The 27,674-nt window shown below is 46.4% G+C and overlaps 2 protein-coding genes across 2 annotated transcripts; one reads left to right on the top strand and one right to left on the bottom strand.

The window, feature by feature from the left end:
* The first annotated feature begins 3,282 nt into the window (after window positions 1–3,282).
* Window positions 3,283–24,047, top strand: LOC138632666 (sodium bicarbonate cotransporter 3-like). The gene is made up of 25 exons (XM_069718413.1): window positions 3,283–3,459; window positions 11,126–11,207; window positions 11,316–11,456; window positions 11,544–11,682; window positions 11,999–12,159; window positions 12,247–12,435; window positions 13,041–13,147; window positions 13,915–14,072; window positions 14,159–14,246; window positions 14,335–14,481; window positions 14,562–14,665; window positions 14,767–14,941; window positions 15,030–15,163; window positions 19,295–19,540; window positions 19,905–20,010; window positions 20,119–20,280; window positions 20,565–20,678; window positions 21,382–21,543; window positions 21,614–21,865; window positions 21,960–22,028; window positions 22,102–22,275; window positions 22,375–22,506; window positions 22,574–22,644; window positions 22,711–22,818; window positions 23,355–24,047. The coding sequence occupies exons 1-25, from the start codon at window positions 3,409–3,411 to the stop codon at window positions 23,431–23,433; spliced, it is 3,351 nt and encodes a 1,116-aa protein (XP_069574514.1). The 5' UTR covers window positions 3,283–3,408; the 3' UTR covers window positions 23,434–24,047.
* A 399-nt stretch (window positions 24,048–24,446) lies between these two features.
* On the bottom strand, window positions 24,447–27,363 carry LOC138632667 (ectonucleotide pyrophosphatase/phosphodiesterase family member 7). The gene is made up of 5 exons (XM_069718414.1): window positions 27,120–27,363; window positions 26,114–26,259; window positions 25,373–25,996; window positions 24,840–25,059; window positions 24,447–24,514 (listed from the first exon to the last, which is right to left on the bottom strand). The coding sequence occupies exons 1-5, from the start codon at window positions 27,361–27,363 to the stop codon at window positions 24,447–24,449; spliced, it is 1,302 nt and encodes a 433-aa protein (XP_069574515.1).
* Between the last annotated feature and the right edge of the window lie 311 nt (window positions 27,364–27,674).

Consider the following 27,674-nt stretch of genomic DNA (forward strand, 5'->3'; position numbering starts at 1 on the left):
GCACCTGGTCCTGACTCACCTGAGGAGGCTGCTGACGCTAAGCTCCGCCCACCAGCAGCAGAGAGGCCTCTGCCTGCGGGATGACTTGCAGCAGGTGAAGGTGGAGAGCTGCCGGATACCAGAGGGTGCTGCGGGGCAACGACGTCCTGTCAGTGGGGGCGGAGCCAACTGGACCTTCCTCCTCATCAGAAGGAAGGGCGGAGCCAGCAGGGCGGAGCCAACTGTCCACAAACCTTGGTCCAGAGATCAGAGGGAGATGAGGAAGACTCTCCATCATGTTTTTATCTGCTGATGAAGACTGAAACATGTATTCACCGAAACACTGAAGACTAACTGTCCTTTAATGTGGACATGTTGTCATTGATGAACATCAGTCAGTGATTTATGATCAATAAACCTGAAGTACTTGACTGGAGATTATAATGTGGGATTATATCCTGTCAGGTATCATGTAAGAGAACATTTAGTTTTATCAAAATAAAATGTTTTCTTCTGTTCACAGCTTTTAAACTGAAAATCTCATCAGACCATTTATTTACAGTTTGTTCACTGCAGTTTATTTACTGCTTGTTTGCAGTTTGTTTACAGTTTATTCACTGTAGTTTATTTACTGTTTATTTACTCTTTGTTTACTGTTTATTTACAGTTTATTTACTTTTTGTTTGCAGTTTATTCAGAGTTTGTTTACAGTTCATTTACAGTTTATTTACAGTTTATTCACTGTATATATATACTGTTTGTTTACAGTTCATTTACAGTTCGTTTACAGTTTGTTTATAGTTTATTTACAGTTTATTTGCAGTTTGTTTACAGTTTATTTACTGTATATTTACAGTTTATTTGCAGTTTATTTACTGTTTGTTTACAATTTATTTACTGTTTATTTACAGTATATTTACTGTTTATTTACTGTTTATTTACAGCTTGCTTACAGCTTATTAACAGTTTGTTTACAGTTTGTTTGTAGTTTATTTACTGTTTATTTACTGTATATTTACTGTTTGTTTACAATTTATTTACAGTTTGTTTACTGTTTGTTTACAGTTTATTTACAGTTTGTTTATAGTTTATTTACAGTTTATTTACTGTTTGTTTAAAGTTTATTTACTGCATATTTACAGTTTATTTGCAGTTTGTTTACAGTTTATTGACTGTATATTTACAGTTTATTTGCAGTTTATTTACTGTTTGTTTACAATTTATTTACTGTTTATTTACAGTATATTTACAGTTTGTTTACTGTTTATTTATAGCTTGTTTACAGTTTATTTACAGTTTGTTTATAGTTTATTAACTGTTTGTTTACAGTTTATTTACTGTTTATTTACAGTATATTTACAGTTTGTTTATAGTTTATTTACTGTTTGTTTAAAGTTTATTTACTCTTTGCTTACTGTTTATTTACAGTTTATTTACTTTTTGTTTGCAGTTTATTCAGAGTTTGTTTACAGTTCATTTACAGTTTATTTAAAGTTTATTCACTGTATATATACTGTTTGTTTACAGTTCATTTACAGTTTGTTTATAGTTTATTTACAGTTTATTTGCAGTTTGTTTACTGTTTGTTTACAGTTTATTTACAGTATATACACAGTTTGTTTACTGTTTATTTACAGCTTGTTTACAGCTTATTAACAGTTTGTTTACAGTTTGTTTGTAGTTTATTTACAGTTTATTTACTGTATATTTACAGTTTATTTACAGTTTATTTACAGTTTGTTTACAGTTTATTTACAGTTTGTTTACAGTTTGTTTATAGTTTATTTACTGTTTGTTTACAGTTTATTTACAGTTTATTTACTGTTTGTTTAAAGTTTATTTACTGTATATTTACAGTTTATTTACTATTTGTTTACAATTTATTTACTGTTTATTTACAGTATATTTACAGTTTGTTTACTGTTTATTTACAGCTTGTTTACATCTTATTAACAGTTTGTTTACAGTTTGTTTGTAGTTTATTTACAGTTTATTTACTGTATATTTACTGTTTGTTTACAGTTTATTTACAGTTTATTTACAGTTTATTTACTGTTTGTTTAAAGTTTATTTACTGTTTATTTACAGCACATTTCTGTGCGACAGCAGGTGATCAATGAGCTGTGACTGTTAAAACACATTCAAAAACAAAACAAGGTTAAGAAAAACAACATGAGATTAATACAGTAAACAATACTGAATTTAAAGTGAAATAAGGAATCTGAGGAGATGAAGTTTGATGAAAACAGATTTAGTTTCAGATCTGTGGAAAGGACCTCCTGCAGGAGAACCTGGAACACAGAAGGAGGCGCAGCCAGACGTCTCGCTGCTGCTTTGTGGAACAACAATGACTTTTGTGTAATGAAATAATCTGTCAGGATTAAAGCAGCAGGACGGAAACACAAACGCAGAGCTGCTAATAAAGATAAAGCCACAGTTCAGGAGGAGGAGGAGGAGCGGGAGGAGGAAGAGGAGGAGGAAGAAGAGGAGGAAGAGGAGGAAGAGGAAGAGGAGGAGGAGGAAGAAGAGGAGGAGGAGGAAAAAGAGGACTAGGAGCAGGAGGAGGAGGAGCAGGGAGGAGGAGCAGGGGGAGGAGGAGGAGGATGAGGAGCAGCAGGAGGAGCAGGAGCAGAGGCAGGAGGAGGAGAAGGAGGAGAAGGGGAAGGAGGAGGTGGAGGAGGAGGAGGAAGAAGAGGAGTACGAGCAGGAGGAGGAGGAGGAGCAGGAGGAGGAGGAGGGTGACCGTGGTGTGTTCAGGAGCTGTCTACACATGAACACAGTGTTCTCTGTTTCTAGTTTCCCTCAAAGCTTTTTCATGTCAGAGGAATGTTTGTTAGTCTGTGGAAACGCTGGTGGACATTTTGTCTACTTTAGGACATTTTGTGTCTGATTTTGGACATTTTTCGAAATTTTACGTTACATATTACATTACATTTAAATTACTATATATTATATGAATCGTCTGTAATTCTTTAATCCAATTTCATATCAGCTGAACATTTATATTGTCCAGTTTGATTTTGTTTTTGTTATAATGTGTAATAAACCGTATTTTATTTACTTATGAGTTTATAACCTTTTCCTCTGCACAGCCACTGCTGTAGAAAAAGTAGAGTAAATAAAAGTATTTGGTTAATTTGCTCCTCTGGTTACCAGATAATAATAAAGTTTGTTGAAAAGATCCCATGCTTTGTTACCGGCAGAGCTCCGCCCATTACAGTTTCCGGGTCAATGGTTGGTCAAAGTAAAACCATCGCTGCCACGTCAGCGGAGAGTATGGCTGTCAATCAGAAAGAGGCGGGGCTTACAGCTGGAGGTAATATAGTCCGGGCAGTTGTAAAATAGTGGCGGAGAGCAGCGCTGGAAGAGGAGCGGGCGGTTATCAGCTGAAGCAGCCGCTGCCGGAGGAGAGGAAGCGGAGTTCTGACGATGTCCATGGAGGAGGAGAACCGCGAACAGATGAGGCCGCTCCTCACATCTGTAAGTTCCCACTTCCCTTACAAGTGTACCTGTTAGCCGGCGGCTAGCGCCTCCACGGCGCTGCGGACGGTCTGAGAGGAGGACCGCGAAAAGTTCCCACCGCACACGGCGTCTGTTCAGGAACCCGCTACGAGCACCTCCGGTGGACGGTTCAAAACGTCTGTCAGCTGCCGGAGAACTTGTTCACGCGGCCGGAGACAAAGGTTGTCCGCAGAGCGCTTTTGTTTTTAAGGGACCACGCGTATGCCAGGAAGTGGTGAAAACTTCACGGAACTCCCTTTAGAAATGTGTTAATTCTCGGTACAAAGCCTCACCGGCAAACATGTGAACGTGATAAAATGGCCTAAAAGAAGGACTCGACTCGGAGTGAACTAGTCTTATTATCGGCGCACCTTTCATCCACACAGATGTCACACTTCTGCTAACATTTCAGTTATTTTCCTGGTTTGGCTGTCAGTCGCTTCACTGCTCCTCCACCAAGGGACTGCTCGCACTGGTTGTTTACAAGAATACAAAACGCACTGGTCGGTTATCGAACTTAAAGAGGTGTCTTCAGGGGTTGTATGTCTTGTAGTATTGTATCGTTTGGTTTTACCGTAAAACAGGAATGGTGAAAATGAAGTATTCATCCCGTGGAGTTTGGTGTAGGCGCCATCATTAGAAACTCAAAGGAAAAACAGGCTTGAAACAGAAAACTGATGAGCTTTGGTGCTTTTATTTGTGACTCATTGAAGCGTCCTCGAGCAAGGCAGCAAGTCAGAAGTGAGTCAACCTCCTGAAACTGTTGGCAGAGCACGTGGAGATGTGTGATCCTCTTCTGATGTTCTGTTGCTGACCTCTGACCTCTGACCTCTCGTCAGGAGAGTGGAGTCTGAACTTTAGTGGTGAAGTCTCTTTAACACAGGTGCACCTCGCTGAGGTTGGAGTTCTTCGGATGCTGCTCTGCCGTTACCATGGAGACCGGTGGTTGACAGGTTCACCGTGGCAACGGGACAGCTCCAGATTAAAGGGGCTGTTGACAGGAACCCCAGGTGGTGTTTAATCTGCTCCTGTAGCATGGAGCTCATTCCTGCTGATGACTGATGAACCTACAGGATGAACTATCAGACCGTTGATTATTAGGTGTGTTTCTGCTACCTGAAGGTCTGACGGAGGAAGGTCACCTGACGCTCACTTCCTGTCTGTGGACGTCCTGGAAGGTGGAAGTTTTCACTGTGAACAATGTGAAGCTGACAGAGTTTTATTGTTGGTCAGATGGAGGAAGTGCAGCTCTCTGAAGAATACAACGTTTATTATTCTCTTTGTTCCACAGCGGTCAGAACTTAACTTATGGTATTAAAACAATGAACTGTGTGGTAACTACAGACTGGATATAAAACTACAGACTGGACATAAAACCACAGACTGGATCTAAAACCACAGACTGGATCTAAAACCACAGACTGGATATAAAACTACAGACTGGATATAAAACCACAGACTGGATATAGAACTACAGACTGGATATAGAACTACAGACTGGATATAAAACCACAGACTGGATATAGAACTACAGACTGGATATAGAACTACAGACTGGATATAAAACTACAGACTGGATGTAAAACCACAGACTGGATATAGAACCACAGACTGGATCTAAAACTACAGACTGGATATAGAACTACAGACTGGACATAAAACTACAGACTGGACATAAAACCACAGACTGGACATAGAACCACAGACTGGATATAAAACCACAGACTGGATATAAAACTACAGACTGGATATAAAACCACAGACTGGATATAGAACCACAGACTGGATCTAAAACTACAGACTGGATATAGAACTACAGACTGGATATAGAACTACAGACTGGATATAAAACTACAGACTGGATCTAAAACCACAGACTGGATCTAAAACCACAGACTGGACATAAAACCACAGACTGGACATAGAACCACAGACTGGACATAGAACCACAGACTGGACATAGAACCACAGACTGGATATAAAACTACAGACTGGATATAAAACCACAGACGGGATATAGAACTACAGACTGGATATAGAACTACAGACTGGATATAAAACCACAGTCTGGATATAGAACTACAGACTGGATATAGAACTACAGACTGGATATAAAACCACAGACTGGATATAGAACTACAGACTGGATATAAAACTACAGACTGGATATAGAACCACAGACTGGATATAGAACTACAGACTGGATCTAAAACTACAGACTGGATATAGAACTACAGACTGGACATAAAATTACAGACTGGACATAAAACCACAGACTGGACATAAAACCACAGACTGGATATAAAACCACAGACTGGATATAGAACTACAGACTGGATATAGAACTACAGACTGGATATAAAACCACAGACTGGATATAAAACTACAGACTGGATATAGAACTACAGACTGGATATAAAACCACAGACTGGATATAAAACTACAGACTGGATATAGAACTACAGACTGGATATAAAACTACAGACTGGATATAAAACCACAGACTGGATCTAAAACCACAGACTGGATATAAAACCACAGACGGGATATAAAACCACAGACTGGACATAAAACCACAGACTGGACATAAAACCACAGACTGGATATAGAACTACAGACTGGATATAGAACTACAGACTGGATATAAAACTACAGACTGGATATAGAACCACAGACTGGATATAGAACTACAGACTGGACATAAAATTACAGACTGGACATAAAACCACAGACTGGACATAAAACCACAGACTGGATATAAAACCACAGACTGGATGTAGAACCACAGACTGGATCTAAAACTACAGACTGGATATAAAACTACAGACTGGATATAAAACCACAGACTGGATGTAGAACCACAGACTGGATGTAGAACCACAGACTGGATCTAAAACTACAGACTGGATATAAAACTACAGACTGGATATAAAACTACAGACTGGATATAAACCCACAGACTGGACATAACTACAGACTGGATATAAAACTACAGACTGGATATAAAACCACAGACTGGACATAAAACTACAGACTGGACATAAAACTACAGACTGGACATAAAACCACAGACTGGACATAGAACTACAGACTGGACATAGAACTACAGACTGGACATAAAACCACAGACTGGACATAAAACCACAGACTGGATATAAAACCACAGACTGGATATAGAACTACAGACTGGACATAAAACCACAGACTGGACATAAAACCACAGACTGGATATAGAACTACAGACTGGATATAGAACCACAGACTGGACATAAAACCACAGACTGGATATAGAACCACAGACTGGATATAAAACCACAGACTGGATCTAAAACCACAGACTGGATATAGAACCACAGACTGGATATAAAACCACAGACTGGATATAGAACTACAGACTGGATATAAAACTACAGACTGGATATAAAACCACAGACTGGATATAAAACTACAGACTGGATATAGAACCACAGACTGGATATAGAACCACAGACTGGATATAAAACCACAGACTGGATATAAAACTACAGACTGGACATAAAACTACAGACTGGATATAAATCTACAGACTGGATATAAACCCACAGACTGGACATAACTACAGACTGGACATAACTACAGACTGGACATAAAACCACAGACTGGATATAAAACTACAGACTGGATATAAAACTACAGACTGGATATAAAACCACAGACTGGACATAAAACCACAGACTGGATATAAAACTACAGACTGGATATAAAACTACAGACTGGATATAAAACTACAGACTGGACATAAAACTACAGACTGGATATAAAACTACAGACTGGATATAAAACTACAGACTGGATATAAAACCACAGACTGGATATAAAACCACAGACTGGATATAAAACACAGACTGGATATAAAACACAGACTGGATATAAAACCACAGACTGGATATAAAACTACAGACTGGATATAAAACCACAGACTGGATATAAAACACAGACTGGATATAAAACTACAGACTGGATATAAAACTACAGACTGGACATAAAACTACAGACTGGATATAAAACTACAGACTGGACATAAAACCACAGACTGGACATAAAACTACAGACTGGATATAAAACCACAGACTGGATATAAAACCACAGACGGGATATAAAACTACAGACTGGATATAAAACCACAGACTGGATATAAAACTACAGACTGGATATAAAACTACAGACTGGATATAAAACTACAGACTGGATATAAAACCACAGACTGGATATAGAACCACAGACTGGATATAAAACTACAGACTGGATCTAAAACTACAGACTGGATCTAAAACCACAGACGGGATATAAAACTACAGACGGGATATAAAACTACAGACTGGATATAAAACTACAGACTGGACATAAAACTACAGACTGGACATAAAACCACAGACTGGACATAAAACCACAGACTGGACATAAAACTACAGACTGGACATAGAACTACAGACTGGACATAAAACCACAGACTGGACATAAAACCACAGACTGGATATAAAACCACAGACTGGATATAGAACTACAGACTGGACATAAAACCACAGACTGGACATAAAACCACAGACTGGATATAGAACTACAGACTGGATATAGAACCACAGACTGGATATAGAACCACAGACTGGATATAAAACCACAGACTGGATCTAAAACCACAGAATGGATATAAAACCACAGACTGGATATAGAACTACAGACTGGATATAAAACCACAGACTGGACATAAAACCACAGACTGGATATAGAACTACAGACTGGATATAGAACTACAGACTGGATATAAAACTACAGACTGGATATAAAACCACAGACGGGATATAAAACTACAGACTGGATATAGAACCACAGACTGGATATAAACCCACAGACTGGACATAACTACAGACTGGACATAACTACAGACTGGACATAAAACCACAGACTGGATATAAAACTACAGACTGGATATAAAACTACAGACTGGACATAAAACCACAGACTGGACATAAAACTACAGACTGGACATAGAACTACAGACTGGATATAAAACTACAGACTGGATATAAAACTACAGACTGGACATAAAACCACAGACTGGACATAAAACTACAGACTGGATATAAAACCACAGACTGGATATAAAACCACAGACTGGATATAAAACCACAGACGGGATATAAAACTACAGACTGGATATAAAACCACAGACTGGATATAAAACTACAGACTGGATATAAAACCACAGACTGGACATAGAACTACAGACTGGATATAAAACTACAGACTGGATATAAAACCACAGACTGGACATAAAACTACAGACTGTATATAAAACCACAGACTGGATATAAAACCACAGACGGGATATAAAACTACAGACTGGATATAAAACCACAGACTGGATATAGAACTACAGACTGGATATAAAACTACAGACTGGATATAAAACCACAGACTGGATGTAGAACCACAGACTGGATCTAAAACCACAGACTGGATATAAAACCACAGACGGGATATAAAACCACAGACGGGATATAAAACTACAGACTGGATATAAAACTACAGACTGGATATAAAACCACAGACGGGATATAAAACTACAGACCGGATATAAAACTACAGACCGGATATAAAACTACAGACCGGACATAAAACTACAGACCGGACATAGAACTACAGACCGGACATAAAACTACAGACCGGACATAGAACCACAGACCGGACATAAAACTACAGACCGGACATAAAACTACAGACCGGACATAAAACTACAGACCGGACATAAAACCACAGACTGGACATAAAACCACAGACTGGACATAAAACCACAAACTGGACATAAAACCACAGACTGGACATAAAACCACAGGCTGGACATAAAACCACAGGCTGGACATAAAACTACAGACTGGACATAGAACTACAGACTTGACATAGAACTACAGACTGGATATAAAACTACAGACTGGACATAAAACTACAGACTGGATATAAAACTACAGACTGGACATAAAACTACAGACTGGATATAAAACTAGAGACTGGACATAAAACTACAGACTGTATATAGAACTACAGACAGGTTAATGATGATGATGATGATTTAAATTTAATTTGAAAGAGCAGCAGGAAGTGCTGAGTTTGTATGAACGGTGACTTTAACAGGACCATCGGGAGCTCTGACTTTATTATTTAGATCTGATCAATAAACTCGTCACATTAATAAATGTTGGTAATAAATAAACATGCAGCGTTAATAATCACACATCTATGAAAGTGTGTGGGTGATTGATTGATTGATTGATTGATTGATTGATTGATTGATTGATTGATCAGCTGATTGAGTTTTCTCTTGATAAAATCCAGCAGTTCTGGTTTAATCCTGTTGAACTACTTCCTTTTTTTTTTTTTCTCTGCAGTGAAATTTTTTTCCAGACAAATCAAAGCATGTGAAGAAGTCACATCCCTATGATAGAAAAAAAATAACATTTTATATGCAAAACTAATGATGAATTGAAGGAGAGATAATCAGCAGATTAATCTTTGTTCTGTCTCTGTGGTTGAGGTGGGTGGAGCTCTGCATATGTGGGCGGAGCCCAGCAGATTTTCTCTCAATAAACTGTGATTGTTTCTAGATTTTTAATCTTCATTATTGTTCTGAAATTGTGAACTTTGACCTCAGTGTGACTGAACTTCCTGTCAGCCCACAGAGCTCTCTCTCTTTCTCTCTCTCTCTCTGTGTGTGTGTGTGTGTGTGTGTGTGTGTGTGTGTGTGTGTGTGTGTGTGTGTGTGTGTGTGTGTGTGTGTGTGTGTGTGTGTGTGTGTGTGTGTGTGTGTGTGTGAGTGAGTGAGTGAGAGTGACAGACACATGAGACACTCCACTCAGTCGTCCGGCTGCTGATTGGTCCTCTGAGTAAATCCCATTTCTGGTTGCAGACTCTCCCACATGGGAACCTGTGGAGGGAGGTCAAAGGTCAGAGACAAAAGATGGAACAGTTAATCGTCCTGAGACTTGGTTTACATCAGGAGACGGATGTCCTGGGAGGTCTGACTGTGTTTGCGAGGATGAAGCTCCGCCCCCTGTCTGTTTTTTCTTGCTGTGTTTGCAGACTTCAGGTCCGCTCTGAGCGCGCTCAGTGAAGCAAAACGCTCTGCTATAAACACATGAAGCCCGGCGACAGAGCTGCATTCACTTCCAGAACCTGGACTGTGTGCCGGTCCTGGTCCGAGTTCTGCAGATCTTCAGCACATCTTTCTCAGCGTCTCACCTGCAGGCTATTGTTCCTCTGGTTCTGGAGTTTGTCCAGAGTTCCTCTGGTTCTGAGGGTTCCTTTTCCTCTGGTTCTGAGGGTTCTGAGGATTCTGGTTCCTCTATTTCCTCTGGTTCTGAGGGTTCTGAGGACAGTTGATTGGACTCTGTGGACGTTGTTTTGGAGGGTCTGTGATGGGAGACTTTTGGGGGACATTGCCAGTCAGCGTGTCCAGAGAGACGTCCCTGGTAGGAACCGTCCTTCACAATAAGAGAGGAGCTCATCTCTGTTTACAGTTTATAACTGTGTGTGTGTGTGTGTGTGTGTGTGTGTGTGTGTGTGTGTGTGTGTGTGTGTGTGTGTGTGTGTGTGTGTGTGTGTGCGCGCGCAGGGGAACGATGAGGAGGCGGTGTTGGACCAGGGAAAGACCAGCTCCACCCTCCACACCAACTTTGAGAAGGAGGAGCTGGAGAGTGAGTCCAACAGGAAGTCACAGAGATGACTCCGCCCCTTCCTGTTTATTTGTTTGTAACGTGGGGTGTCTCTGTCTGTGGACCTGACTGCCGTGTCCTGTGTCCCAGGCCACCGGGCCGTGTACGTGGGCGTCCACGTCCCTCTGGGCCGTCAGGGCCGCAGGCGGCACCGTCACCGAGGACACCGACACCACCGCAGACGGCGGGACCGGGAGGACCGCGAGGACGGACGGGAGTCGCCTTCCAACGGTCGGTATCTGGGGACCATCTCCGGTGACAGGGGGGTGTGAGACGGGGGACGGCGCGATGACTGGTTTGTTTACGTTGTCCCCTCAGACACGCCGTCCCAGAGAGTGCAGTTCATCCTGGGGACAGAGGACGACGACGAGGAGCACATCCCTCACGACCTGTTCACCGAGCTGGACGAGCTCGCCTTCAGGGATGGAGACGTCCTGGAGTGGAAGGAGACAGCGAGGTGAGGATGCACTCATACAGCAGACCTGTCTTTCCTCTGGGGGACATCACAGTGATTAGTGTCCTTCATCCTTTTAACAGACGACATCATTGTTTATCATCTCATAAAGAAACTTTTACTGATGTTTATTTATTAAATGTGTGTCCGTCCCCTCCATTCTCTCTCTGTCCTCACTCCGTCCTCTCCGGTTTCTCTCCGGTTTCTCTCCGTCCCCTCCGTCCTCTCTGTCCTCTCTCTGTCTTCTCTCCGTCTTCATTCTGTCCCCCCTCCGTCCTCTCTCCGTCTTCATTCTGTCCTCTTCGTCCCCTCTGTCCAGGTGGTTGAAGTTTGAGGAGGACGTGGAGGACGGCGGTGAGCGTTGGAGTAAGCCGTACGTGGCCACCCTGTCCCTCCACAGCCTGTTTGAGCTGCGGTCCTGCATCCTGAAGGGAACCGTGCTGCTGGACATGCGGGCCGGCAGCATCGAGGACATCGCAGGTCAGCTGCTTCTGCTTCTGGTTCCGGTTCTGGTTCTGGATCACTAGCGTGTCTCACTGACTACTTCCTGTGGCCCCTCCCCTTCAGACATGGTGATTGACAGCATGCTGGTGTCGGGTCAGCTGGAGGAGGGCGTGCGTCAGAAGGTGAAGGAGGCGGTTCTGCGGCGGCACCACCACCAGAACGAGAAGAAGCTCAGCAACCGCATCCCGCTGGTCCGCTCCTTCGCCGACATCGGCAAGAAGCACTCCGACCCACATCTGCTGGAACGCAACGGTGAGACCGGCCTGGTCCGCTCAGAACCCAGGACCACCTGTTTATGATCACTATAGAGTTAAAGAACCCTGAGGTTCTCCTGCAGAACCCTGAGGTTCTCTAACTCTACAGTGATCACACGGGAGCTCTCTGATTAAAACATGCTTTGTGATGAGCGGTTCACGGTGCGTCCTGATTGGTTGAGGTAACGGGGTGGTGCCGGCATCGTGTCGGCATGGTAACGCCTGTGTGTGTGTGTGTGTGTGTGTGTGGGTCCTGTTTGGTTCTGGTGAGTCTCGGTCCGTAGTCCGTTTCCTGTCTCAACCTGCTGAGTCATGATCTAATAACCAGCCAGCTGCAGGCGGCGACTCAGCGCTTTAATCTCCGAGTCATACGTCCTGTTAGCGGTCGCTGAGCGTGACGACCTGCTGAGTCGGCGGGAAACACGGATCAGGTCATGTGACTCCTCGGATGAACCGTCCTCCACACAGACCAGAGGGGGAGCCGGTCTCTGGACAGACACCAGAGTCAACTAACGAGTCCACCGGAAACAACAGGTCCCCACGGTGGACTGACCCTTTAAGGACAGTGGATGGTGGACTGAACGTCTGTCTCTGTCTCTGCAGGTCTGCTGGCATCCCCTCAGTCGGCTCCTGGAAACCTGGACGGCAAAACCAGCGAGAGTCGCATCAACGGGGGCAGCCGGGAGAACAGCACTGTGGACTTCAGCAAGGTACCGACCAATCAGTTGGTCCCTTACAGGAAGTGGTTTATTAAGGATCCAGGTACCGACCAATCAGGTGGTCCCGTACAGGAAGTGGTTTATTAAGGATCCAGGTACCGACCAATCAGTTGGTCCCGTACAGGAAGTGGTTTATTAAGGATCCAGGTACCGACCAATCAGGTGGTCCCGTACAGGAAGTGGTTTATTAAGGATCCAGGTACCGACCAATCAGTTGGTCCCGTACAGGAAGTGGTTTATTAAGGATCCAGGTACCGACCAATCAGGTGGTCCCGTACAGGAAGTGGTTTATTAAGGATCCAGGTACCGACCAATCAGGTGGTCCCGTACAGGAAGTGGTTTATTCAGGATCCAGGTAACCAGGTGTGAGCAGGTGGTTCTTTGTCCACTGTAAACGTTTGTGTTTGGTGTTGAACATGTGTGAGTTGGCGGGACGACGTCGGTCCAATGAAACAGGCTGCTGTCAGTCAGGTGACCTGGTGTGACCCTGCAGCAGCCAATCAGAAGCTGTGTTTGTTTCCCAGCAGAACTGCAACTGTGTGTTTGCTGCCAGCGGCTGGTAGGAAGCCCGTAGTAAGTCTGTCCACTTGTCAATCACCGGCTGTCCACCAATCAGTGGCCTGTGCTATGACTCGTCGTGGTGCTGCTGTGTGATTGGCTCCTGCTGGCTCAGTGTTGTGTGATGATCCTCGTTGTGATTGGATAGTCATGTTTTATACATGGTGGTGTGTGTGTGTGTGTGTGTGTGTGTCCTCCAGGTGGACATGAACTTCATGAAGAAGATCCCCCCCGGTGCCGAGGCCTCCAACGTCCTGGTGGGGGAGGTGGACTTCCTGGAGCGTCCCATCATTGCCTTCGTGCGTCTGGCGCCGGCTGTGCTGCTGACGGGCCTCACCGAAGTCCCGGTGCCCACCAGGTACCGACCCGAGGGTCTGATCGGTGTGACTAGAGTGTGTGTGTCTGTCCGTCCGTCTGTCCTCTCATGACTTCCTGTCCCTGCAGGTTCCTCTTCCTGCTGCTCGGTCCGTTTGGGAAAGGTCCTCAGTACCACGAGATCGGCCGCTCCATCGCCACGCTGATGACGGACGAGGTGATACACAAACCACCTGACCACCTGATCACCTGACCAGTCCTCATGCGTCTCCTCTTGTGTCTCCTCACGGCTGCGGTTCTTGCAGATCTTCCATGACGTGGCGTACAAGGCGAAGGACCGTGTGGACCTTCTGTCGGGCATCGATGAGTTCCTGGACCAGGTGACGGTTCTGCCGCCGGGCGAGTGGGACCCGTCCATCCGCATCGAGCCGCCGAAGAGCGTGCCGTCTCAGGTGAGTTCACCGCGCTGACGTCCGCTCGGCTGAACCTGTGTCCGACAGACGTGATGGACTCGATTGTCGTCTGTGTGCAGGAGAAGAGGAAGATGCCGCCGGCACCTAATGGCTCCGCCCACGGCTCCGAGACGGCGAAGCAGGCGGAGCATCACACGGGGCCGGAGCTGCAGAGGACGGGGAGGTGAGAGAACACGTCGAGCCAACACATGTTTTAAGCGCGCGTGTCCCGTGACATCATGGGTCAGCTGATAACGGGCGGCGTGTGACCCACATGTCCGTCAGGATCTTCGGCGGGCTGCTGGAGGACGTGCGGAGGAAAGCTCCCTTCCTGTGGAGCGACATCAGGGACGCCGTCAGCCTGCAGTGTTTGGCCTCCGTCCTCTTCCTGTACTGCGCCTGCATGTCGCCCGTCATCACGTTCGGAGGGCTGCTGGGAGAGGCCACCAAAGGAAACATAGTGAGAAACAGAAACAGAACCAGAACCAGAACCGCAGCGGCTCTGTGAGGTGGATCACTAAGTTCAGAGTTGTCTCTCTCTCTGGTAGAGCGCCATAGAGTCTCTGTTCGGGGCGTCGCTGACGGGCGTGGCCTACTCGCTTTTCGCCGGGCAGCCGCTCACCATCCTGGGCAGCACCGGGCCGGTTCTGGTCTTTGAGAAGATCCTCTTCAAGTTCTGCAGGTGAGTCCAGACAGGAAGTGATGTCAGACATGACTGTCAGAGTGAACATGAAGCATACATTAAACATACATGAAACATGTCAGTCAGACGTCACGGATCACTGGAACTGGAGGAAAGCTCAAATCAGACCGATTCTCGGGAACCACCTCCCGTATCGGGAACCACCTCCCGTATCGGGAGTAGATGAAGCTGGAGGTGTTTGTGAATGAATGTGAGCTGAAAGCAGCAGGGGGTCAGAGATTCTCCTGGTTACTGGATTAGCGCTGTAATTGGTCTGAACTGTGCATTTGTGCTCCTGAGCTCTGAGGTGCAGCCCTCTATTGTTTTTCTAGTTTTTGTTTGAGGTTTAAAAAAAAAAAAAAAAAAAAAAGCCTTTTTGTGATTTAAAAGATGTTTTGTAACACTTATATAAAAATCCTTATTCTTTAACCTACTCCACAACCAGCAGGTTACATCACTGACTTTTAAACTCTGACGCTTCCTGGAAAACACGTCAGTTATACAACCCATTTTCCAAAAAAGTTGGGATGCTGTATGGATTGTAAATGAAAATAGAATATTTAAAGTCATATTTAATATAAAATAGACCAAAGACAACATATCAAATGTTGAAACTGAGAAATTGTATAGTTTTATGAAAAATATCTGCTCATTTTAAATCTGATGGCAGCAACACGTTTAATAAAAGTTGTGACAGGATCAACAAAAGATGGAAACGTTGTGTAAAGATAAAAAACACCTGTTGGAACATCTGACTACTAATGAGGTTACCATGGCAACAGATCAGTAACATGATTGGGTATAAAAGATTATTTCAGAGAGTCTCTCAGCAGTGAAGATGGGGAGAGGTTCACCACTCTGAAAGACTGTGTTGGAAAATAGTGAAACAATCTAAGAATAATGTTCCTCAACGTAAAACTACAAAGAATTAGTGGATTTCATCGTCTACGGTTCATAAGATCATTAAAAGATTCAGAGAATCTGGAGAAATCTCTGAACACAAGGGACAAGGCTGGAAACCAATATTGGATGGTGGTGATCTTCGGGCCCTCAGGCAGCACTGCATTAAAAACACACTATTCTGGAGTGGAAATCACTGCATGGGCTCAGGAACACTTGTGAACCATCGTTTGTGAACACAGTTCATTTCCCCTGTTGTCAGAGACTCGTTCAGGTCACGTGACCCGGTGGTTAATCAGGTGATAGTTTTAAAAATGGACTGTCAGAACTGAAGAAGCCTTTCGGATCAGAAGTGAAACGTCTTCAAGGAACTGGAAGAAGTCGAGCTGCCGTCGGATTGAGTCTAAATCAAATATTGATATGAGGCTGATCGGGATAATAAAACCTGCTCGCTTGCTTCATGTGTGGTTTCAGTTTTGGTCACGTTGAACGTTTACGTCAGAAGTTTTTTGTTGCTTTGACGGACTTTGAGTGACGTGTGGCTGCGGGTCAAACAGGTTGGTTACATCACGTCGCTGCTGCTGGGAAGAGGTTTGGAATATTTTATATATTATAATAATTTAATAATAATAAAATAATTATATATATATATATTGGATTCGGGTCTGGGGAACGGGCGGGCCGGTCCGGAGCATCGACGCCTTCATCGTGCAGGAACCGCTGACACACTCCAGCCACATGAGGCCGAGCATTGTCCTGCATCAGAAGAACCCGGGACCCGCTGCACCAGCAGATGGTCTTCAACGGGTCTGAGGATCTCATCCTGGGACCTAATGGCAGTCAGGGTACCTCTGGCTAGCACACTGAGGGCTGCGCCGCCCTCCGAAGAAACGCCTCCCCAGACCGTCGCTGACCCGCCGCCGAACCGGTCCCGCTGGAGGATGTTGCAGGCAGCAGAACGTTCTCCACGGCGTCTCCAGACTCCGTCACGTCTGTCACATGTGCTCAGTGGGAACCTGCTCTCATCCGTGAAGACCGCAGGGCGCCGACGGAGAAGCTGCCGATCTCGGTGTTCTCCGGTAAAGTCCGGTCTCCCCGCACGGTGTCGGGCTGTGAGCACAGACCCCACTTGTGGACGTCGGGCCCTCGTACCGTCCTCATGGAGTCTGTTTCTGACAGTTTGAGCAGAAACATGCACATTAGTGGCCTGCTGGAGGTCATTTTGTAGGGCTCTGGCAGCGCTCCTCCTGCTCCTCCTTGCACAAAGGAGCAGATAGCGGTCCCGCTGCCGGGTTGTTGTCCTCCTACGTCCCCCTCCACGTCTCCTGGTGGACCGGCCCGTCTCCCGGTATGTCCTCCGTCCTCTTGACACTGTGCTGACAGACACAGCAAACCTTCTTGCCACAGTGTGCATTGATGTGCCATCCTGGATGAGCTGCACTACCTGAACAACTTCTGTGGGTTGGAGACACCTCATGCTCCCTCTAGTGGTGAGGACACTGGCAAAATGCAAAAGGGACCAACGATCATCCAGAAAGGACGAGGACAGAGAAATGGTCTGTGGTCACCACCTGCAGAACCGTTCCTTTATAGGGTTGTCTTCATGATTGCCTCATTTCCACCTGTTTGTTCCATTTGTACAACAGCAGGTGTGTGTTTGAGTCATTGAACGACTCAGCAGCTCGTATTCAGTGTTGAATGGAGTCAGACGGACATGAAGAACAGCAGGAAGCTGCGATGGTTGCTGTTGTCAAAGATCTGCGTGTTGAGCAACAGCTCCATCTTCAGCGTGTCGCCCGCCTCCAGCAGCAGGGAGGCGCCGCTGGACGATCAGCTGGACGATCAGCTGGATCTGGATCTGTTCTGAATCTGGATCTGTTCTGGTTCTGGTTCTGGATCTGGTCGTCGTTCTTGTAGAGTACGGCGCTCATGGGGAAGTCGGTGGGGGCGGTGAAGCAGACGTAGTAGACTCCTCGGATCGGAGCGGTGAACACACCTGGAGGAGGGAGGACAACACGGGAGGACAAGACGTTCTCAGCTGCTGTTGGAGTTCTGGTCCGTGGAACTGGAGAGATGCTGGTTCTCCCGTGGACCGCAGGACCGGTCGTCATGGTTACAAGAGGAGGTTTCCACTGACCTGTCTCATTGTCGTACGCCTGTCCGATGTTGGACACTTCCTGTTATAAAATCTAATCTTTATAAATCTAACGGGTCCTTTATAAAATCTGATCTTTATAAATCTAACGGGTCCTTTATAAAATCTGATCTTTATAAATCTAACGGGTCCTTTATAAAATCTGATCTTTATAAATCTAACGGGTCCTTTATAAAATCTGATCTTTATAAATCTAACGGGTCCTTTATAAAATCTAATCTTTATAAATCTAACAGGTCCTTTATAAAATCTAATCTTTACAAATCTGACAGGGAAACAGAAACTGTTTACGATCCGACTGAATCAATGCTGGTCGATGGACTCATTTAACAATTAATAAATAAGAATAAAAACACTTTCGGTTAATTTATGGCAAGACTTTAAGGCGGGATCGTATCCAGCAGGGGGCGCTCCTCCCTCAGCTTTAGTCCATCTGTTAATGTGTAACGCTGTTAAAACCTTTATCTTATCACACATTAGATTATTACTGTTAATGTTCACCGTTTGACAGTCAGCAAGATGCTTTCAGGCACAAACATTAATTATTGTTTTCATGGCATTTTCAAATACATGTTATAATAAAAGTCCAACTTTGTGAGAATGTAGTTTTTAGTTAAATAACTGCCCCACCCTCCCTCCTCATCAATAAAATATTGTTTAATGTCCTCCTATTAAACTTAATGTTTTATTTGCTTGCTGCAGTTAAAAATCCGATTGTTTAAAGCAAAGAAACAAACCTCTGATGGTCTTCAGCTCTTTCTCCGTTACCTCCAGTCTCTCTCGGACTCCTGCACACACGTTTACATTTATTCATACTTAACTGTTGTTTAATCACTTTATTGTGTGATCAGATTATTTTGATGCTATCGTTAAATAGATTTAAACACTGAGGAACAGACGATTAGAAACATAAACATCTGCTTCTAAACATCCACCAGAACAAAATGTCACTTCTCTGATTGGTTGACTTTCCCGTCCTCCTTCTCTGATTGGTTGACCTTCCCGTCCTCCTTCTCTGATTGGTTGACCTTCCCGTCCTCCCGCTCTGATTGGTTGACCTTCCTGTCCGTCCCCAGTGACTACGGGCTGTCCTACATGTCCCTGAGGACCAGCATCGGGCTCTGGACGTCCTTCCTCTGCTTGCTGCTGGTCGCCACCGACGCCAGCTCTCTGGTCTGCTACATCACGCGCTTCACCGAGGAGGCCTTCGCGGCGCTCATCTGCATCATCTTCATCTACGAGGCTCTGGAGAAGCTGGTGCACCTGGGGGAGCAGTACCCCGTCAACATGCACGCCCACCTGGACAACCTCACCTTCTCCACGTAAGACTTCAGGCTGCTGGGAAACTCACCAACACAATCACCAGCTAACGTGGATCAGCGCGGTGACCTTCGGTCCAGATTTGTCGTACACCGTTTACGAAATTCGTAAAACATTGCAAAAAGAAATCCCCGTTAAAATGAAGGGGACATTGTTGTGATGAGTGAGAAACACTTTGCAGCTCTACAACTCTTTAATACTTCACAGTAGAAACGTCCTTCAAAGTGTGAACGGATCAGGACACTTCAGACTTTATGTGAATAAATCTGTTTGATGGTTATTAAAAGAATCCGATAGAAGTGGTGTTAAGCGCTCTACGTGCTCCGTGCTGCTTCCTGCCGACTCACCTGTGGCCGTCCTCTTCAGGTGTCGCTGCTCGGCGCCGGACAACGCCTCGGCCGAAGTGCAGCGGGTCTGGAGGAGCAGAAACTTCACATCCGAAGACATCGAGTGGGACCATCTGAGCGTGAAGGTTCGGAAGCTCGTTACACACAGACGATGTTCTGCTGTCCACCAGCAGCCTCTGGTGGACAGCAGAGGAACTGCAGCTCTCTGAGCATCCCTCCGTCCGTCTCTGCAGGAATGTCTGGATTTAAGAGGAGAGTTCTTGGGCTCGGCCTGCAGCCACGACGGCCCCTACGTCCCTGACGTCCTCTTCTGGTCCGTCATCCTCTTCTTCACCACCTTCTTCCTCTCCTCCTTCCTCAAACAGTTCAAGACCAAGAGATACTTCCCCACCAAGGTCCGTCTGTCCGTCCGTCCTCTCACTCCCCTCTGATGGTGCTGATGCTGTTCAGACCGTAGACTGTAACTAGAACCTCGTTCCTGCAGCTTTAAAGCTTCGTACTTTGAAATGAATCCAGATGAACCAGAACATCTGTTTTTATTGGTGCATTTCCTCCTGAATCAAAGAAAATATGAACAACTAGAGTCCTGCAGGTTTCCTTAGATTTCAGTTTGATGAACAGAAGCGATGATGAATTGAAGGATGAGGTTTTATTGATGAGAGCGTGTGAACGTCTGCAGGTTCGATCGACCATCAGCGACTTCGCCATCTTCCTGACCATCATGATCATGGTGCTGCTGGATTACCTGGTGGGAGTTCCTTCACCCAAACTCAATGTGCCCGACCGCTTTCAGGTAACTCCGCCTCCACTACTTTTCTTACAGGTGTCCGTCATCTGTCAGGTGACGTGTTTTCGTGAAGGAGCAGCTGTGAGCTCGGTGGCGATCAGCTGCTTCATTGGATTCTCTGTATGAACGGCGTCACGTTTCATAACTGTGGAGATGTTTGCAGGTCCGTTTCTTCAGCGTCAAAACACGAAGAGCCAACGACCTCAGCAAGAGTTTGTTTCAGATGAAATGTTCCTGGTTTCCAACGTGAATAGCTGGTGGTTGAGATTACTGTCGCGGAGCTCTGACGATCTTACAACCCTGCTTCCACAAAACGGCCTGACGCCGAGCACAACGCAAATAAAATCACACTGCCATGATTTTCAAATCCCATAAAGTAATCATATTTAATTTAAAATGGACCAAAGACAACATATCAAATGTTAACAATGAGAAGTTTTATGAAAAATATCTGCTCATTTTGGATTCGATGGAAGCAAAACGTTTTTTTAAAAGTCAAGAGGGCGCAAAGAAAGACCGGAAAAGTTATGGAACAAGAATCTGCATCAACATGAATCATTAAAAGATTCAGAGAATCTGGAGAAAGGTTGAAAACCAACATTAGATGGTGATGATCTTGGAAATCACTGCATGGGCTCAGGAACACCGTGAACACAGTTCATCGCTGCGTCCACATGAATGTTCAAACAGAAGTTCTGTCGTCCTTCAGCCGACCTCCAACACTCGAGGGTGGCTGATCTCCCCGCTGGGACCGAACCCCTGGTGGACTCTGCTGGCCGCCGCCGTCCCGGCTCTGCTCTGCACCATCCTCATCTTCATGGACCAGCAGATCACCGCCGTCATCATCAACAGGAAGGAGAACAAGCTGAAGGTCGGAGTCGGAGGTCGGAGGGGCCCGGTTTGTGTGTGACGGGTTCTGACGGTTCCCTGTGTCTCTGCAGAAAGGCTGCGGCTACCACCTGGACCTGCTGGTGGTGGCGGTGATGCTGGGCGTGTGCTCCGTCATGGGGCTGCCGTGGTTCGTGGCGGCGACGGTGCTCTCCATCTCCCACGTCAACAGCCTGAAGCTGGAGTCGGAGTGTGCGGCGCCCGGCGAGCAGCCCAAGTTCCTGGGCATCCGAGAGCAGAGAGTCACCGGCTTCATGATCTTCGTCCTGATGGGGTGCTCCGTCTTCATGACCTCCGCCCTCAAGGTCACCCCCCCGCCCCCTCCCAACTATCTTTACAACATGTACACGCTAAAAACATGAACGGGTTTGAAGTGTTTCCCTCCGTCTGCTCCTTCAGTTCATCCCGATGCCGGTCCTCTACGGAGTCTTCCTCTACATGGGGGTGTCCTCGCTCAGAGGCATCCAGGTGTGTCTCCGTGTCCGTCCGTCTGTCCCGCCGTGTCCGTCTGTGTCTCATCTCTCCTCCGTCTGTCCTGCAGCTGTTCGACCGGATCAAACTGTTCGGCATGCCGGCCAAACACCAGCCGGACCTCATCTACCTGCGCTACGTCCCGCTGTGGAAGGTCCATGTCTTCACCCTGGTCCAGCTGTCCTGCCTCATTGTCCTCTGGGTCATCAAGGCGTCGGCCGCTGCCGTCATCTTCCCCATGATGGTGAGACGACCCGACGGACGACTGACACCCTGAGACGGTGTGTTGTCTTTGATTGCATCTTGACCGCGGAGGTCTTCTCCGTCTCGCTGCTGTCTGCAGGTTCTGGCTCTGGTCTTCATCCGGAAACTTCTGGATTTCTGCTTCACCAAGAGGGAGCTGAGCTGGCTGGACGACCTGATACCGGAGAGCAAGAAGAAGAAGGAGGACGACAAGAAGAAGAAAGCGAAGGAGGTGAGACGCTCGCATTAAAACCCTCTGAACTGCTTCAGTGTCCTCGCTGACACTCACTGTCCTCCAGGACGCTCGGCGGATGCTGGAGGAGGTGGAGGACGAGCCGCCGTACGGCCGAGAAGACGTGGCGAAAGGACGGTGAGTCGGAGACGAACGCGGATCCTCGTCAACTCTGCTGCAGAGACTAATGTGTGTTTTGTGCAGCGTGGACCCGTCGGAGGTGAACATCTCCGATGAAATGGCCAAAAGCGGCATCTGGAAGTCTGTTTCCATGAACTCTGACTGCAGCAAAGCTCTGAAACGCAGCCACAGGTAAACCTGCCGGACACCGCTCGGTGTTCTGGTTCTGTCGGTCTGGACCGACCCGGATGACAACTGTTGTAAACTTTTCTTTGAGTCGCATGACAGTAAAATGGAGCCTGAACCTCTTCCACTGCCACATGGCCTCCAGGTGGTTGCCAGGGGGTTGGAGGTGGTTGCTAGGGGCTCATTAGGTGGTTGCCAGGGTATTAATGATTTTGTAGGTGATGCTCGGGGGTTGTTTAGAATTAACTACCTGGCTCATAAAGTATGGAGGGTTGATAAGGTGTATCTTAAGTTTAAAGGTGTGTTGGTTGCTTAGCAACCTGCTACTATCTGAGTGTTAGGCTGCTGAAGGTCGTTGCAAGGGTATTAATTGTTTGATGGGCTATTGATCATGTATTATGACAGCGTTGCCTGGGTGTTGGAGATGGTTGCTAAGTGCTCAGATGTTTAGAATGATTGGCAGCACACCGCTGCATGGTTGCTAGGTGATAAGAGGTAGGTGGCTGATTTCTGCTGAGTCATGCTAACGTCTCATCCTCCAGCCAGAAGCTACCAAGCGTCCAGATTAACGTTGAGAACGAGGACGGCCGCAGAGTCGTGGACGCCGAGACGTCGCTATGATGCACCGGCAGACGGCCGGAGGACGAGGAGGACGGGGCCGCCGGTACCGAGGGGACGCTGTAGATCTTCCGACTGTGAGGTGAAAGGTCACCGTAGGACCAATCGGGCTTCACATCTTGTCCTGCGTTACCTCGGACGAGGTGAACGTTTTATTTCCTCATTGTTTTATGGTGAAGCACGGAGACGCCGTCGGGAGCAAAGATGGCCGCCGCAGCTAGAAACGGCCTCCTCAGGTTTCTTTGTTTTTTACCGCGGCCGTCCGCTGCCGCGCTGTGATTGGCTGCTGAAGCATCGAACCAGACTCAGCGGACGCCACAATTTCTGAGAAACTTCTCAAGTTTAATTTTATTGTTTTAAATTTTCTGTTTCTGCTTTCATGAAGCAGACGAGGCTCCGCCCCCTCTGAGCGGTCCGACGTGGACGCAGTTTTATTTAATCACGCTGATTTCAGTTCTGTGTGTGTGTGTGTGTGTGTGTGTGTGTGTGTGTGTATTTCTGTATTTTTGTCATACGTCACCTCGTTGTCTGCAGCGTTGAACTGAATGATGTCACAGCTGCTGTCGTCATGTTTTTTTTGTAAAGTCTAAATAAATGTTTGATGAAGACGAGCTGCAGTTCAGAATGATTATTTTCACTTTTTATCACATCATAGATCAAGTTTTTGAAAATTTTACTGCAAAAAACGTAAAGAAAAGACGCTGCGAAATCAAACATTTCTAGACATGATTTTAATCACATGAAACATTCAAAGTGTTCAGATTTATTTCAGAAATCTCCAAGAAGGCAAAAAATATAGAAAACAAACCTGAGAGCTAAAAAACAAACAAACTACAAAAGAACCAAATCAGAAGTTTATATTTTCACTATCAGAGTCCAGCCGAGTTGAAACCGGAAGACCAGCAGGTCCAGACCAGGAGCCGGAGGCTGAGGTTCTGGTTCCGGACGGACTGGGTTCTGGTTCCGGACGGACTGGGTTCTGGTTCCGGACAGGCTGGGTTCTGGTTCCGGATCCGTTACAGCATCGTGAACACGGAGAGCATCGACAGCAGCAGAGCGACGGACCGTTGAACTCTCCGAGATCCTGCAGACAAACAACCGTTCACACATCTGCTGCTCTGACTGTAATACTGTAGTATTAATACTATAATAATAGTAGTACTATTTGTACTGTAGTACAAATTTGACATTTGTCAATTTCGTGTGTTAGCATTAGCTAAAACTAAGAGTTAGCCTCAACTAGCCAGTTTGTGGTTTACGTTTCTCTTCTCGTTCCAGCGGTTCTCCAGACTTTATTTCTAGGGTTTATAATTGATTAAGGCGGTGTAATGATCAGAAGTGTTTAGAAATAACTCTGTAAAGACCCCTGCGGTCGGACGGCTCCTTCAGAGGGCGGAGGTCCGACTCACCGCCCAGCAGCATCTTCTCCGTCACCGCCAGCGATCCGTTGTGCGGCGCCGGTTGGATCTGCAGCAGTTGACACATCAGAGGGTAGATGTGGACGCTGTCGAACGGCTCCGACAGGAAGTTGCTCTTGAAGCTCGGTCCGAAGGCCCTGAAGATGGTCTTCATGTCCATCTCGCCGTTGTGGAAGCCGTGATCGCCTTTGTTAACGTAGACGATGAATCTCTGGTGAGAAACAGAACAGAGTCCAGATCTCAGAACCGTGGAGACGATCTGGATCGCAGAACCCGTGGGACACTGAAGCTCTAAAACAAGTCCCAAACCGAGTCCCAAACCGGGTCCTGAATCAGTTCTAATCAAGTCCAACACCAGTCTAAAACCAGGGGAAACCATGTCAGAGACCAGAATAAACGAATCGTCTCACTCTACATGAACTGAGATGTCTGCAGCTCCAGTTCAGTCCTGCGTCCCGTCGTCTCCGGTGGACTCGGTTTGACGGTCGGACACTAAATGCAGGTTTGAGTCTTGGGACGCGTACCGAGTTGAGGTTGAAGCCCAGATCTGCCACGATCACGATGGGAGGCAGCCGCTCGCTGTTGGCCAGATGGAAGCTGGCGGGCATCTCGTGTTTCTTGTAGACCGTCAGATTGGGCGCTTTGGACAGAGCGTCGAACACCTCCTGCTGTTTCCCCGGCCGCGGCGTCAGGATGCCGAACCCGCCGTAGTCGAGGATTTCGAAGCTGGCGAATTTGATTAAATTGAGGTACTTGTTGAGAACGATCTCGTCCACCAGCGGTCGCTTCTTGACGGTGGTCATGCCGTGGTCCGAGGTGAGGATGACGTTCAGGATGTCGTTCAGGCCGCGGCGGTGGATGGCCTCCCTCAGGTACCCGACGGTGCGGTCGATCTGCCGGATGATCTCCTTCCTGCGCGGGTGGTCCGGCCCCTTGGCGTGGCCCACGTTGTCCGGCTCGCCGTAGTACAGCGTCACCAAGTCGAAGTCCTCCTCGGAGAACCAGCTCAGTACCGTGTCGATGTTCTGACGCCACTCCGTCTCGTTGTCGTCCGGTTGACCGACCTCCTCCACCAGCGCCCGGTGGATCGCTTGGCCGCTGTAGTTGGCTCCGCCCCCTGGGAAGTGGAAGGATGCCGTTTTCAGACCCTGAAATGAAGAACAGATAAAAGCGTCGGTAGTTTCCTGACACGGCTGCAAGGGGGACTATTTTCAGATCAATGTTACCTGTTGAGTTTGTTGTCGATGACCCGATCGGTGACTCACCTGGTTCTGGGCGGTGATCCATAACGGCAGAACGCCGTTGTCCCACCACTCGGATCGCTTCAGCGTCTCTTTGTGGTTCAGTTTTAAGTTGGTCTTGGGGTTGAACATCATGTTGTGGACGACTTCGTGGTCCTCCACCCATCTGCCTGATCACAAAGGAAGGGTTTCTAACGGTTACCACGGTGACAGACAGGAAGCTGCACCGCTACAGGAAGTTCAGTGTTTAGTGGACAGAAGGAATCATTAGGATCGGAGATTAGACCGAAACCAACTCCAGTTAAACCAGGTCTGCAGCAGGTTTGAGTTCAAGTTCAACCTGAAACCAGAAGTGAAGTAGCAACAGAGAAGATGGTTGTTGGTTGAACCTCCGAGGACTCTGGACTCTGACGGTCTGCAGCTCCTTCAGGACAATAAAACACGTCTTATATCCGTCTTTTATTACGTCAATCGAAAGCAACAGTTTCTGCTGAAGGTTAAAAACGAGCAGAACAGCTGATAGTGGGGGAAGTTTACATCACATTAAACTGCATTAAAAACCACAAACAAATAAAAGTACACAAGTATCATCAGCAAAAACCACAACAGCAGTAAAAGAAGCTGTTCTGTAGAACGACTTAGATTATTGACCCTGAGTCATTAAAGTCTGAGTCAGCGTTTTACTGTCGGAGCTGATTTCACTAATTCATTTTGCTAACATTTGTGTTTTATTTAAACTGAATACTCAGATGGAGTTTAAAGCCGGGAAGTATTAAAGTAACTTCAAATTAACTGCAGTATTTACAGGGAAGGTAACAGCACAACAACTACATTTAATTGCATTAAATTAAAATAGATTAAATTGAATTAGATTAAATTAAATTAGAGTTAATAAATTACATTGAATTAAATTAGTTTAAATAAAATAAATTACATTATATTAAGTTAAGTTCAGTTATCTTAAATTAAGTGAAATTAAACTAAACTAAATGAAGCTAAATGAAACTGCAGGTGTTGTCTCAGGTGTTACCGGTGATGGTGGTGAAGTGTGACGGTGATGTCATGGTCAGCATCGGGGGGGTGATGTACTTGGCCTTGACTCCGTCCACAGCGAGCCGGTCCAGGTGCGGCGTGTCCACGTCCTGGTCGTAGTCCCACCGGAAGCCGTCGAAGGAGACGAGCAGCAGCTTCGTCTTCCTCGCCGCTGCCTTGCTCAGCGGCTTGCCGGCGGCGCAGATCACCGCCGAGAGGACCAGGAGGAGCTGCAGCCTCATCTTCACCTTCTCTGAGAGCAACTCGCACACCTGCTGCACACCTGCTGCACACCTGCTGCACACCTGAGGCCCCCTCCCTCCTGGGTTCAATGTGTAACCGCGGCGATAGAGATCTGCTGAGGAGCCGGGAAGGACGAGACCTTCGGCTGCAGATCATCGATCTTATCAGCGCTGATTCCATCCATCGGTGACCTGTGGACTCTGGCAGCTGCCACTTCCTGTCAGTCGCTCCGGTTCCCAACCTGAGGGTCAGGACCCTCCAGAGGTCCCTCAGGTAAAGGTGAGGGGTTGGCAGAAGAAGGTTTCAAGTA

The sequence above is a fragment of the Brachyistius frenatus genome, unplaced genomic scaffold (genome assembly GCF_029030835.1).
Source record: "Brachyistius frenatus isolate BFR_SWC_R1_liver_20210118 unplaced genomic scaffold, ASM2903083v1 Contig_191, whole genome shotgun sequence".
Taxonomy (NCBI): Eukaryota; Metazoa; Chordata; class Actinopteri; family Embiotocidae; genus Brachyistius; species Brachyistius frenatus.

Excerpts from the sequence above, each read along its gene's own strand:
- LOC138632666 (XM_069718413.1), top strand. The coding sequence starts at position 3,409 with ATGTCCATGGAGGAGGAGAACCGCGAACAGATGAGGCCGCTCCTCACA. Across the intron at positions 11,683-11,998 it reads GAGTGGAAGGAGACAGCGAG|GTGGTTGAAGTTTGAGGAGG; the intron begins GTGAGGATGCAC and ends CCCTCTGTCCAG. Across the intron at positions 12,436-13,040 it reads ACATCTGCTGGAACGCAACG|GTCTGCTGGCATCCCCTCAG; the intron begins GTGAGACCGGCC and ends CTGTCTCTGCAG.
- LOC138632667 (XM_069718414.1), bottom strand. The coding sequence starts at position 27,363 with ATGAGGCTGCAGCTCCTCCTGGTCCTCTCGGCGGTGATCTGCGCCGCC. Across the intron at positions 25,997-26,113 it reads GGATCACCGCCCAGAACCAG|GGTCTGAAAACGGCATCCTT; the intron begins GTGAGTCACCGA and ends TCTTCATTTCAG. Across the intron at positions 24,515-24,839 it reads GGAGAAGATGCTGCTGGGCG|GATCTCGGAGAGTTCAACGG; the intron begins GTGAGTCGGACC and ends GTTTGTCTGCAG.